At 42.6% G+C, this 14,355-nt stretch overlaps 2 protein-coding genes across 2 annotated transcripts; one reads left to right on the top strand and one right to left on the bottom strand.

The window, feature by feature from the left end:
- Positions 1-925: 925 nt before the first annotated feature.
- Positions 926-9,930, top strand: mrps35 (mitochondrial ribosomal protein S35). The gene is made up of 8 exons (XM_076271527.1): positions 926-1,067; positions 1,443-1,489; positions 1,809-1,976; positions 2,282-2,342; positions 2,497-2,636; positions 4,831-4,940; positions 5,031-5,100; positions 9,410-9,930. The coding sequence occupies exons 1-8, from the start codon at positions 932-934 to the stop codon at positions 9,683-9,685; spliced, it is 1,008 nt and encodes a 335-aa protein (XP_076127642.1). The 5' UTR covers positions 926-931; the 3' UTR covers positions 9,686-9,930.
- Positions 9,931-11,244: 1,314 nt separating this feature from the next.
- mansc4 (MANSC domain containing 4) lies at positions 11,245-13,033 on the bottom strand. Its single transcript, XM_076299282.1, has 4 exons — positions 12,814-13,033; positions 12,404-12,538; positions 11,977-12,128; positions 11,245-11,685 (listed from the first exon to the last, which is right to left on the bottom strand). Exons 1-4 carry the CDS (start codon positions 13,031-13,033, stop codon positions 11,245-11,247), a joined length of 948 nt encoding a protein of 315 aa, XP_076155397.1.
- Positions 13,034-14,355: the final 1,322 nt, after the last annotated feature.

The raw sequence follows: 14,355 nt of genomic DNA, 5'->3' as shown, positions 1-14,355 counted from the left end.
TTCCATAGGCTACAGAATGGAAAAGTATAGGCTAAGTGATAGGACAACGTTTCTGGAATAATGTAGCCTATACTGTGAAACTATGATATTTAAAACTTACACTGAAAGCATCCAAAAAGAGACATGAAAAGATTTTCGAATTAAAAACTCACGTAGACAGAAGAATTTGGGGAGACGCCGTTAGTATTCCCACCTGTCAAGATGCCTGTTAGAATTCGCAGGACTTGCTTTGACAGGCGCCAGGATAACATGAAATGTTAACAAATGTAGAAAAAGTTATTGGCATGGTGACTTCTATTCCGGTCATTTTAGAAACGGAGACGTCTGTAATGGTTGTTCTTCCCCTATTAGTGATGTTTACTTGTCCATAAGCGCAACTGTAACAGGTGATGCTTCAGCACAGCACGTGTGAAACGGCTGCTGTCATCCCGCGCTTCTTGCGTGTCCATCTGCGCCGTCACCACCACAACAGCAAAGGAAAGGCATATCCGATGGGGCTGGGACACTTATCTCTCTGTTTACTATATAAAATAAATAAATAATTAAAACAGAGGAAAGGATTACAAACATTATCATGAGCATGACGTAGGCTAAGTCATACCAATCATGTATTTTGTCAATCATGCTTACAGCCTACATTGCAGTACTCTTGTCAGGTAGGTTTCTAAAACATCTCTTTTTTTTTTTCTTGCACATTTGTGAAAATAAGGTGCATGTTCATATAATGGCATAGTCAGAAAACATGCACGTTATAATTTTGACACGAATGGCATTTCATTCGTTTTCTGTGCAAGTTTACTTATATTAATTTTGTTTTTTATTTTATTTATCATCATCCGTAAAAGATGCCAGTTGATGGCGTTGGTAGTCTGTCGAAGTATGTATTGTCCCTTCGTCCGCTCCGTAGTTCCTCACACAGCTTCTTTCAAACATGTCTGCGTCCACAATGTGCACCACAGCGTTGTCCTTTACGCGGACGAGCGGTCACTGCTTAACAAATTATGCACTCAATGTATTGGGCAGAAGAGCTACTTATTCAACAGCGTTATCTACGACCAATGCCAAAGGTATCATTTTGATCACATGCATTATGTGTCGTTGATCTTTTTTTCGCACCAACAGAAACGCTAATTACTTAGCTAACGCGCTAACATCTGACGTTATCTGAATGACTGTCAACATCATAAGTAATGTGAAGTGTATTTTTTTTACTATCAGTTTAGTTGCTGAATTTCATTGCTACCATATTAGTTATGCTGTCTCGGAAACAAGTGACATGTTATGGTACCACGTACAGAGTACTGGTTTGCTGTCTGGTTTGACCCGTTTGTTAAAAATCAGACAGTCAAGATAAAGTTGGTTGAGAATGCTATAGAGAGTTTATTGTATCATGCTACAAAATGGTGACTTGTCTCTAGGTTTCAACAATGTATTTCTTTCAGGCTTCCCAGACAGAAGCAACAGAGGACCAAGAAGGCCCAGGCGAGAAGTAAGTATTCATATCCTTCCAGTTATGTTTCACCTTTTAAGCAGTGCGGTACAACTTAGTCCCTCCTGCACAATGCATCAGACGTTTGATTTGTTTTCTCTACATTAAGTGAGGATAGGAGCAGGCTTCACTCAATGTGTATACTTTTAAACTTTAAGAGTGCTGGCCTGGATAGTTAGACTACATATACCTGTAGTAAAGTAGGAGAGAGGCCGCACTATGCATAAATACACTTTTATTTGCAGAATAAATGCAAATAAAAGTGTATTTATGCATAGTGTGGCCTTTCTCTACATTACTCACATCTCCATTCCGATAGTCTGGAGAACCCAGAACAGAGAAGATGCCAGAAGCCCAAGACTGGACAGCAGTGTACCCATCTGCAGCAGCATTTAAGCCGTCAGCTGTACCCTTACCTGTTCGGATGGGTTACCCAGTGAACAGAGGGGTACCTCCGGAGAAGAAGGGCAACTTGGAGCTCATTAAGGTACAACTCTTATGTTAAGTTCTGTGACATAGATTTTAGTGTCTGCATACGAAAGTGATCTATGTTGGACATGTGTTGAGAAGTTTTATTAATGGATCCCTGTAATTTATTTTCAAAACATAAACAATTTTGGTAGTATTGTATTGTCAGCCTCCAGTGTGAGCTGAATGTTTTGCACATGTTACCTACACATACATTTACATGTCCGTGTCATGAACCATGTCGTCGGTGTTGTAGCAGCAACAGCTCCCTGATCAGGGATTTTTAATAACATAATGTGAACTCTTTTCTTTTTTGTTTTACAGATTCCAAACTTCCTGCACTTAACTCCTGCTGCCATTAAGAAACACTGTGAGGCATTAAAACGTAAGAGAATTTTCTGAATTGTCGGTATAAAAAATGCTGCCTTAGAGCCCTGCTAGTAAATATGTATACAATTTGTGCAAGCGTTTCTTACAAGAAAAGAAACACTATGTTGAGTTTACCATATTTATGTATGTTTTGTGTAATCTCTCCAAAGCTTTCTGCACAGAGTGGCCTGTTGGTGTGGATTCTGAAGCTGCTAGTGAAAAACATTTTCCCATACAAGTAGAGAGCAAAGAATTTGTGTCTGCCGGCAGTTCACTGAGGAATCCAAAAGCCCGTGTAGTCACTCTCCAAGTAAGTGTCTGTAAGGGAGGATGGGGGAGTGTGTGTACTGTAACAAAAAAGTATGTTTTCTACATACTTTCAAAGCGCTTCACATGTAGGGTGCTCTCACCACCACCCAATTGTAGCACTAACCTGGATGATGTTATGGCGGTAGTGTTTCAGTGTACTCATCAGACATCTGCTTCATTGTTGAGTAATACTAGAGGTTCTGATTTATTCTTTCACACAAACATACAGTACACCATTGAGATCACACAGAAAGGAGCTGGCTCAAGGGTTCTAAAAGAATTGTGTCATGTTTAGTATAATGAAAGCGGAGTTTTTATAGCTATCCATGTGTGTGCACTTCTGGCTCCTTAGCTATCATTTTGATAACTATAACGAGCTATTTGATATCTTTAGAACACTAAACATATTGGAGATGCCTAATGTTGAGTTACTCCAGTCTAGATTTTTGAAGTTAATCACTTCTATGATCTATTGCTATTGTCTGTTCAAAGTAAGGTGCCTGTTTCGAAGTTAACTGATGGTCAAATCCATGGTCAAATCAACCAAAACTCCGATATTGTTTGCAACTCCAAGTGGTCTGTGACGTAAGCTTGTTGAAAGAATCAGCCTCTTTCTTGAACTTGTTTTGCGTCAATGAATGGCTGTGACATTGAATAATGAAAAAAGACCCATTCTATTAACCTGTCATTTGAATCAGAAAAAAACCTAAAAAATAATCTGTTAAATATGACATCGTCAATCAAAGTGCAGCTACATGTGGGCTCTGTGTGTCATTTAGGCAGCATGTTTCTTCACACCCCAACATTTTAAACTGTGTTCATTGTTTTCATCCTCAGTTGTGCAAGTAGGGACAATAGATTGGTTCATATATCTGACTTGAACATGAATCAAACACCATCTGCTCCCCTGGCCCTCCCCAGAAGATTGCAACGCCGATGTAGGAATTGTTTCATCCATTAATCCTGATGGATTAGTCTAGGATTTTGGGGCGTGGAGGGTCAAGTGGGGTGGGGGGGGGGATGATCAGAAGTCAGATTGTAGGATAAATCCGACAGGAGTCTCCACTGAAACAGTTGGAGCTGCCCAGCTCGGTCTGGCAAAGCTGGCAAAGTCATTGAAAACAGCATTCTTAGTACTACGAGACCAATCACATACACACATCTGGCTCCATGCAAATAGACTTGCCCTCCCTCATCCATAGGTTTGCATGACTGTGTCGCATGTAGGTTCTACTGGCACTATCCACAGGCATATGTATGCAGTAATCCCTTTTGTTTTCCCTCCCTTGGAAGAGCACTTACTGCTCCACTAAGCTGTGGAATCCCTGTAAATAAGTTTTCAACTCATCAGGGATTTGTTGTATTGGTTAGGGTTGGCCTAACAATGGGCTTATGCATGGCCCGTTGAGATCTGGTGACTATTTGTGTACAGGTCTAAAGAAGAGGGAAAAATCTACCTATTTAACCTAAGATAAGACCGCTTTTAGTCCTAGGTAGGGTTCTAAATTAACACCCGCCAAATGCGGGTTAAAATTCATTTTGTCTGGTGCAGTGTGTGCTTCACCTCACTGTGTGTTCACTGTGTGCTGAGTGTGTTTCACTAATTCACGGATTGGGATAAATGCAGAGACCAAATTTCACTCATGGGATCAAAGGAGTATATATACTTACTTATACTGTAGGGCAATTCCATGGAAAATTATGTTTTTTGTAACATCCATAACGCCAATCAAATGTAATGGAATGGTATGATGTGAATGATTACATGAAATTTGAGCATTTGCTATTTTAGGCTGAAGAATGTACATGAGAACAAATGCACAAAAAATGAATGTTATCATTCACATCATACAAATGCCAAGGCATTTCACTGGCGTTATGCATGTGACAAAAAGTCAATTTTCCGTGGAATTGCCCTATAGATCCTCCTCATCTGCCACAGCTCATAGAGGGGGAGGATGGGAGCGGTGGCCCAGTATGGTCCTCACTATCCCTCATCCTCTTCATCACTACTGTCCCTCATCCTCTTCATCACTACTATCCCTCATCCTCTTCATCACTACTGTCCCTGGATGGTCCAATTTTTCACATTCAATTTTCCACATGCATTTTTCGTAACGGAATGCCTATTTATGCTTAGTTTGAAACCATCCTCTAATGTGTTTTTTTTTTTTCTTTTTCACTGTCCACTGCAGGTGAAGCTGTCTAGTCTGAATTTAGATGATCATGCCAGAAGGAAGATGATCAAGTTAGTGGGAAACCGATATTGCATTGAGACCGATACACTCACCATTGTCACAGACTGGTAGGCATTCATTAATATGATTTAAAAAACACTCTCATACTTGTGCTACACAGAAACATAATATTAAGCGAAAATTCTTCCTCTTCTCAGTTGCCCTTTACGACAGCAGAACTATGATTATGCCATGTACCTCCTGACTGTGCTCTATCATGAGTCTTGGGTAAGTGTTCAACTCTCTCATGCCTCTCAAGTTCTGTCAAACTTGTCAAATGACAACATAAGTGTACACCATTGTAGAGACCACATTATGTGCATCCTGAGGTCTTAGTAGTTTTAATAAACCTCTGAACAAACAAATAAAATATAACATTAAAAAACTTCACATGACACATGAGATCATGATGATTAGAGCATTTGACTGCACCATTGGATTCAGAATGTCTCGATGAAGCACTGACACTTGAGATGGCCCAGTCTATGTTGGTGGTATAGTTGGATATACATTAAACGCTTTATATGTACGCACACAGAAAGCCCTTTCTTCTGCCTTTCAGTGCAGGCATGAATATTTCAGCAGGTCCCCTGTTCAGGTCCTTTGTGGCCCCACTCCCATGAAAGTGGGGACGCTGCTGAGGCAAGCTTGCCTTTTCCATGCCAGCCGTTCTCACCTCTTGACCCTCTAGGGCATACATGGGCAACATACGGCCCGCAGGCCACATCCGGCCCGTGGGCTTTCCCTGACCGGCCCGTGTAAGGTCCGTGAAAGAACAATAGTCAAGAGCCTAGCTTAGAGATAATGCATGCAAATCAATATCGTTGTTTTTATTTTGAAAGCGACTGCTATTTGTACGCCCATACATTTGTGCGTGGATGCATACGACGTAAACACCCTCACTGATGTGCTGGTGAATAGAATTTATGCTTCTGCGTCGACACAATGCAGTTGCCTTTACGTCGGCGTAAACCTTTCAAAGTGTTGTGTCTCTTATGTCTGCGTCGCTCAACACCGCAAAGGTTGTTAGAACGAACTCCTACTGCTGCTCGTTGGCGATACGAAGTGTTCATTTCAAAACGTTAATGGCAGACAGTTTACAATCGGATAACCCCGTAATTGTAACCAAAATATGTCTGAGTTTGTTTGCAAAGCTTATGTTAGCGAACTATGATGCTACTACCCACAGGTTGCTTGAAGCAGCCGGCTCAACACACAGAGCGAGTTGACCAATCACAGTTATGTGCATAAAGTTAAAGCAGAAACATAGCCTACATTTTAAAAATAGTTTTCTTTGTGCATGTTGATTAACTAATGACAGCCTACTATTGTCTGCTCCACATTTTCGTAGTCTAATTCTGCATAGAGTTAATTCGATGGTAATGATTTAATGATGAAATATTGCTGTGTTGATGAAATGGTGGCACAGGCCTATCGGTTGTACTGACTCCTTCACATTTTCATGACCTAGCCTAATTATATAGATATTGTAGTACTTTTTTATATCAGTCTTTGAAAACTGAAAAAAAAAGTCAATGTCAAAAAATCATTTTCGAGAATGAGGATTAAATACTGGACATAGATTAAATATTGCTGTTTTTCCTTTGTCTCCCTCACATTTTCATCTGTTCTTACGACTAGTAAACAAAACCATATGATTTACTTAATGTTATACAAGAACAGAATAGAATTGAACAGAATTGAGTTCAGACTTGAGTTCAGTATTTTGGGTCCGGCCCTCCTCAACAGTCCCAGTTTGTCATGTGGCCCCTTGGGGAAATTAGTTGCCCACCCCTGCTCTAGGGGAATGAGAAGAAATGGCGGGGTGCATGAGGCCGAAAAATAATTAAACATTCCGGGTCCGTCCACCATCTTTTCAAATCATCCTAGCAAAAATAAAACCCATTAAAATGTAATAATCGTGATTTTACAAGGTATTCAATTTTGTACCTATTTTTTAAACAATGAATAGCCTATCCAAATCGCCGCTCCTAGACTGTGAGCCCCACCGCAAAATCTTCACTTGATCAGTAGGCTAGCCTAATATCACGGGCGAAGTAGTCCAATAACTTTCACTTGCACATTAAGGCACAACACGCAAAGTCATCTTGAAATTGTTATGTTTTTGAGTCGGTAACTTAGTTAAGTGCATCAAATCCTCGCAGACTAGCAGAATGCTAGCGTGTTATGGGCAACCACGACCCAACCTGCAAGAAATCGAAAGTACACGTTCATTCAACTTTCGACCTATAATCCATATTGAACTTGCAGAAACTACAATAGAATCTGTGAGAGTTTAAGTGCAATTATTCAAAATCTATGCAAATATGATCGAATCCAATTGTATAGGATCAGATGGCTATGAACTGAAATTCAATTAATTTCATACCCCCTGATCAATATATTAAAATAACTGCTTCAAATGTGGCTAAAAAAGTTTCTCCAATGAAACATCACTGTGTTCTAGAGGTTTTAAATTTCTTTGAGAAGTATTTAAAAAGGTATTAAAAGGTATTGAATTTCACTTCAGGATTTCTGTATATACCCTGTGCTATGCTGCTATATTTCCCTCCTGCAGAGCAGGCTCTGATAGACAGGGCCGTCACCACTCACATAGTCATTGACTGATACTGGAGCCATAGACGAATCTGACTGATGCCTCCTACTGTGAGCCTTTCCGACCGCACTCTTCACGCAACTTGAGAGTGGAAAGTCTACTGCGAGAGTGAAGGGGGTGATTTGTGAGCCAAGGCAGCATAAGCACCTCAGTAACGTGTTGTCAGAGGAGCTATAGTGTTTGCTGCAATTATTCCATTCACCCAGACAGTAACCAAATAGGCATTAAATAATTCAGCCAACACAGTCTGAGGTGTTTGTAATTTAAGCAAGGCTCAAGTTTTATCATTGGGTCCCTTCTGATTCACAAAGAGTAGAGGGCGACTCTTAAATGCTAATTAATGTCAAGCAGTGATTACTGCACAGTGCTCTGGTGCCTCTGTAGGAACCCTGACATTTGGATGTATTTACATGACTTAAGATGCGGGATCGCAGATCAAGGGCTTTGTGCTGCTGACCTTTTCTGATGAAAACAGGAAACGGAATCCCGCCACCAAAGGCCGTGATGAGGGCCTGCTAATCCTAGAGTGCTTGTGAGAAGATCAATTAGGGTAACAGGTGACCTGCTGTGTGAATGAGCGTTCACCTCCGATGGGCATTAATGACCGCCTGTTGTGCAGACCCTCTCTTTGCAGCGAAAGTGTAGTTCATTGGGAATGTGCCACAGTTGTGTTTTGTTTTCTGCCAAAAAAGAAAGGGAAAAAATAGGAAAAAAGGGCACCTCAGCCAGGAAGTGGATCATTGTCCGATGGCCTTTTGTACGCACAAAGGCCAGCACAGTGTTGCCTGTGGGTTGATGGGTGCAGGTAGAGTGACAGTGTGTTGGTTGTGGGGAAGGCGAGCGCACAAAGGGGCCGATTGTTTGCAGGATGTTCGGGCGATTCTATCTGTGGGCCGGCTTGAAAGCGTCTCCGATGGCTAACACAGCGGTGTGCTAATCTTGCGCCGCCGTTCAAACCAACAGGGAGAAGAGCTCCGGGAGCAGCCATTTCTCCATCAGCACTGGCCTCCACTCGCCAGTGTCCCCCTCGTTAAGGGCCACTTCACTCTACTGAAGTCCGCAATTATTCCCTCAGCTTTAAATGTTAAATGGCAATCACTTTGAATTGATTCAGAGTCCTCCAAATTGCCAGTCACTGGAGGCAGAATTGGCTGTTGTCAATGGGTCGGCACAGTTCTAATTGGATTGCAGAGAATTGCCCAAATCGCATCTGTCTGCCTTCATACGACTGAAGGCCATCACTTTCTGACCATGGCCCCGAGGTTATACGGAATAAGAGAAGAGAAGAACGGAAGGATTATCTCCGGAGGTCGTGGGGTCAGTCTGGCTCTGAGGAACCCTATAGATGTAATGATCCTCATTAAAGCTAAACACCTGGGCTGTGGAGAAGGCTCTGCGCCGGCAGGCCATGTCTGACGGGCCAGCACTAGGCAGGCCATGCACAATAGGCGCTTTTGTCCAGCGGAGAATGTGTGCCGGGGCCTGGAGCAAGCTGTGGAGAGAGCCCCACATATAGCGAAACACTATCACTGTGAGAGGCGCTCTTCTGAGAGTTGAAGCGCTAGAGCGGAAGTGTGCCCTAACACTCTTCATATCGCATGGCCTCACCTTCGCCCTGAGCAGAGTGCCTGATTGGCGTTAGCCTAAAAGGCCTTCAGACCTCTTCCTTTTTTTGATATAATGATATAAACTTTCAGTAGTCATTCAGAATTGTTTTTATTACCCTTATATCATATTTATTTTTTAGAAGAATGCACATTTTTTGTGCATGATGAATAGATTGTATGACATCTAAAAAGTTCTTGTACACTCTGCATACTATTGGATTTTGCTTTTTAAAGCATAGTCCCATTTATTTTATAAGCGTGAAGATGGTGCAGTGTTCATTGGATGTGTTGTCTTTGATCTTTACCTATCTAGAAAACGGAGGCATGGGAAGCCGAGAAAACCCGCGAGGACATGGAGGAGTACCACTGGGAGGGCAGCCCCTCCCAGAAGAACGTTCTGGACATGCTACAGCGTATGCGAGCCACCTCCGAGGGCGAGGAGGACCCCAGCGCCGTGCGTCAGGAGCTGCTCGGCCGGCCCGAGGTGCAGGAGTATCGGGACTCGGTCACACGTCTGAAGAATGAGGGTGAGACCGAGGAGACCATGCTGCAGTACCGGGAGGCTGTGAAGAAGCTCTTGAACATTTAACCGACGAGCGCTCCAATGAGCAGTACAGACAAAAACAGACTGGGTTACTGTAAAACGCTTTGGGCTGGAACTGCCTCATGGTAGTGACTAAGTGGTTGTAGTCACCATTCCCATTAGACCCGTTAGAAAAACCTTGTCATTTCGGTTTGGACTGACTGTGGGCAAGGGGTGCCAGAAGTATTCAAAGTGTATACAAATCCCTCATACTGAAATGTGTATTTGAAATAAATTTCTGTGAAACCTTATTGTGATTAAGTGTTTTTTCTGCTCTTGATACTAAGCCAGTGGTCTGAATGGTCATGATCCATTCATTCAACATTGTCATAAGTATGCTATGTACACTGCCTGTTCTATCTGGTAGCCACTCTCTTGCTGTATTGAACAGAGGTCCTTTCATGTTTCACCTGACCAACACCCTGCTGAAAGGATGGTGATGTCTGGTGAAGAATACAAGGCTACTCAAATTTTCTGTTCTGGTCCATGTAATTCTGGGAGTGGAGAAATTTGATGCCCAATGACGAGGTTTCCGGCACTTTGCTCTCAAAGTTAGCGTGAGAGGACCTTGGCCCGTTCTTAGCGTAACCACCACTCCCACTCTTCCCAGTTCCTCTTGGCATTCTGGCACTGCTTTGTGAATACACCTGGGTTTTGTAACGGTGCCTTGTCTTGCTTGGAGGGCCCCATCTGAGTGCTTGGAGCACACACACAGACCACGCTCCATCAAGCCTGCCCTCTCCAGCTTGATCTCACTCCGCTGCATCACCGCATGGGTCGGCCAAGATGAGATCGAATCATCTCTCTGCCTGTAAATGACTTCACTCAAAAGAGGGCTGCTGACAAGTGGCTGCCTGAAAACCATTAACTCATTGAATGATACCTCCCCACCTTGAGGAATTGGAATTGTTTTCTCACAGCTTGAACTAGCCATGCAAAATCAATTTTATTTGGAACTAACAAGATTTAATTTGCTTAGAAAGAGAAGATTTATTGCAGGTTTGTGATCTGAAAAAACATTCATTGAATTACATGAGTCTGTACGATCTGTTACTAAAAGAAACATATGAAAGCCAAAGTCTACTACAACATGAGACTGTTGAAAGTCACCATCATTTTTAGGAATACTGTGCAGAGTGCTTGAACTGATCTGTAGGGGCGCTTACTGATTAACGATGTTGGTTTGTTTCTTGAATCCTGAAAAGTTCCATTGCTTTTCTTGTGATGCTGGTATCAGATTGTTTTGGAATAGTCAGTATATGGTGCTGAAGATTGTCAACACGCACACCCTAAACCCAATTCACCCTTTAATCCTCTGAGAGGAAAGTTTAGAATGACAGTCTCAACAGAGGGGTGGGGAGAGAAGCTGAAGTGAAGTTTTGCTGTTAGTGAATGTGTGTGTGTGTGTGTTGTCTGTATGCTACTGTGACCTTGAATTTCCCCCGGGGATCAATAAAGTATCTATCTATCTATCTGTCTTTCTGAAGTATCTTTAGAGAATACTCAGGCAGAGTGGGCATTTCAAGTCATTCGTAGCAGCTTATTATGTACATGCTATTTCTGTCTCACAAGCTCTCCCGGACGATAACGTACTTGACTAGGCGCATTGAGCCCTTCTTTCCCCTCAGGGACGTCCTGTACCGGCCCTTCTTCCTCTTCCGACCCCTCCAGCTCACAACCACCACCACACTGCAGCAGCAACCCACCAGCACGGCCGAACAGGTTGCCGCGGCAATCAGCAGTGTGTTTGCTGCCAGGTGCCACACCGGTGACAAGTCCCCAGGTTCCGGAACCTCTCCAGATGTGTGGTTCCGACTGACGTAGCCTTTAGTGTCATTGGGGTACAGCTGGCCACCATCCATGTTGACAGGAGCAGCCATCGTCGTAGGGTTTCTAGCCTCTGTGAATAGTGTTGATTTGGTTGTAGGTGGTTCAGAAGTCGCATGATGGGTAGGAGGAGTTGTGTGTTGCCGCAATGGGTTTGCATGCAGGGAAGCTGGTGTTTGCTGTGTCGGTAATGGGGTGATTTGATGGAGAGATGCTATTATGTTCTGTGAAACTGGTGTTTCATATTGAGATGTTGGTTTGGTGTTTTGCCATGGTGTGGTTAGTTTATGTGGCCCTGAAGTTAATCCTTGGGAAGAAGTTGAGCTGGAGGGCTGGGTCTTCCCATTGGTCAGGGTTGTGGAGGCAGTGGAGGCATTGAGTGCCTCCTCTGTGGGTTGTGTATGTCTTGTCGAGGCGGTAGAGACCTTTGCCGAGCTCTGTGGAAAGGTTGTTTGCTCTTTAGCTGGTACAGGGGTTGGAGGCTGGATGGGTGGGCGGTTGAACTGGCGCTTGTCTGAGGCCAGTGGCTCTGAGGCATTAAGTCTGGAGGAGGCCATGTGTGGCCACAGAAGTAGGTTTGTGGTGAAGGATTTGCCAAATACCAAGAGGTCAGGATCCACACCTGCGATAAAGACTTGGTCAGGTGCCAGTTTCTCATGTTTTTATACACAACACAGTGACATCACACGGAATAATGCATGTAAGAAAAAGCAAAGAACATACTCTGCTACAATACTGGAGTAAACCTGGACAAACAAACCTTATCCTAGTACATGTATAAAAAGCCTATTGAAATGAAGAATTCATACTTCAGCAATAACTTATATTAGCAATAAACACAAATATAAAGTGGGATCCCCCCCCCCCCCCCCCCCTGCATACTGTAGTATAGCTCACCTTTTGTGACATTGTATAAAATGGCATTGCGCCTCTGTCGAAGGATGCAGCTTTCTAATGAGGGGCAGTGGAGATGGAAACAGTTGACTGTCTCTTGAGATGTATTGTAATGGAACACGGCCAGGTTACAGGAAACTGGCATATGCAAGAGAAAATATGGGTAAATATTCTGAGGGAGAGACCCGACGTATTCTTTTACAACACATGCGAGTATATGTTGACACAGTTATATACTAATTTAATTAACTCTACGTAGCCTAATTCAAATAATAGTTGTAACCTGTGTGTAATTTTAACATGCTGTAATTTACGTTTCACTGGCTATAAATTGAGTAGCTACAATTCGTCATGATAACATCTCCAAACTTTAGGCTACACGCTGTTTAGGCTATAATGTGAGGACAACTTACAGTTTCGCGTGAGGCAACATGTTCTGCTGCATTTCAGCGCGGTCTCCTCTTGGTAAAAATTGAGAAGTTGGGCACCTCTTCTTTGAGACTCTTCAACATCAATATAAAGGCCAGGAAATCGTCTAATCCAACAATTTTTGTAATAAGATGTCGGAGAGCACTTTGATTCCGTATAACCTATCAAACTCAGAATTGTGAATAAACTCCATGTAACAGTCATTGCGCGCGATTGAATTCACTCCACCGGAGTCATTTTACATTCTAAAAATGAAATTTGCCCGTAACAGTTAACTTCTTCCAAAATGTTCTTGGTTGTTGGTCAAGTGGCTTCCTACTGGTCTTACAGTTCTTACAGGTGAGTTAGCTCGTTATCATGCGTGAGAGGAATGTCCGTCTGACAGGTCAGGAATCTTAGTTAAATTCACCCGTCCCTCACGCCCCCAGAAGAGGGTATGGTAATTTGTTGTCAAGAGTATTTTCTCAGCACGTGAGTGTATTCATAGCCTACATTGATTTTCTCTTCAGCTTTGAGAACATAAGTTAGATAGAATTCATAAGCAAGTTGATTCTAACTAGAGAAATTCTATTAAAGTTAGATATCTTAGTTGTTTGCCATTCAATCACTGCTATAACCTAATGGGCAACATTTTCGACTTTCGACCAAAACAAAATGTAGTTAGACTACCATTTTTTCCTCACTATCTGTGCTTTTTGGATATGAATGCAGTTGCTTTTCTGAAGATCACATATGCATTACTAAATTAAACAGAAAAAGTCTAACAGTGCAGTTGACATTGGAGATCCATTCATAACCCACTACACTGGACAATAATGGTAGTAAGATAGTCCTTAAACTTAGATGTACTGCACAAAAGTGCATTTTCCCTGCCCTGCATATCTCTGTCTTTTGTTGCTATAATGAGAAACTTGTCTGTTCGCAGGGTCAGTTATTTGAGCCAGGATTACCATAATTGTTGCAGCCTAGATTCTTCAAAATGAGTTTATGAGAATAGCTCTTTTCTCCTGACGAATTCTTTTGTGCCTGTTTCAGAAAGACATCTGTCCTCTCGGGTTGTCGGCCTGTCTGTGAGCTTGTCGGCCTGTCTGTCTGGGAGAGCAGATATTCATCCGCAGGTGCTTGAGTACTCCCGCTGGCCCTGCTCACATTTGGACACAACACTCCAGTCCAACCTCACGTATGTAAAGCCCATCAAATGAGTGTGACTTGGCCACCATGCAATTTGTCATTTAACACTGTGCAGTCGTAATCAAGACAAAAAAAATCTGGTTGATTTAACGCCACTGACACCAGAATGCAGCTGCACTGCAGATTACCGATGCAAATGCAGGAACACCGTAGTCTTGTGCCAAGTCATAAAAATATGTCTGGGTCACAAATACTCTAATCTGAAAGGATTTCAAATACTTTTTCGTTGACCTATTGTCCTCACTCTGAATATGGACTGAGGAGGTGAGATTGATACTTCAAACAGGGGAGGTTTCAATTAGGTCCTGGCAAGACATGTGCTTTCTCTGGCTCAG

This window comes from Alosa pseudoharengus, unplaced genomic scaffold, assembly GCF_046254945.1.
Source record: "Alosa pseudoharengus isolate Yale_2024_CS ecotype anadromous, Long Island Sound unplaced genomic scaffold, YU_APseudo_1.1 YU_APseudo_1.1_scf_10, whole genome shotgun sequence".
Lineage (NCBI taxonomy): Eukaryota > Metazoa > Chordata > Actinopteri > Clupeiformes > Clupeidae > Alosa > Alosa pseudoharengus.
This window is presented reverse-complemented; position numbering and strand designations above follow the sequence as displayed.

Coding starts and splice junctions, on each gene's coding strand:
- mrps35 (XM_076271527.1), top strand. CDS start 932: ATGTCTGCGTCCACAATGTGCACCACAGCGTTGTCCTTTACGCGGACG. Junction 1,068..1,442: donor ATCTACGACCAATGCCAAAG/GTATCATTTTGA, acceptor TATTTCTTTCAG/GCTTCCCAGACAGAAGCAAC. Junction 2,343..2,496: donor ACACTGTGAGGCATTAAAAC/GTAAGAGAATTT, acceptor ATCTCTCCAAAG/CTTTCTGCACAGAGTGGCCT.
- mansc4 (XM_076299282.1), bottom strand. CDS start 13,033: ATGACTGTTACATGGAGTTTATTCACAATTCTGAGTTTGATAGGTTAT. Junction 12,129..12,403: donor TTTATACAATGTCACAAAAG/GTGAGCTATACT, acceptor TCTTTATCGCAG/GTGTGGATCCTGACCTCTTG. Junction 11,686..11,976: donor CCATCCAGCCTCCAACCCCT/GTACCAGCTAAA, acceptor TTACCGACACAG/CAAACACCAGCTTCCCTGCA.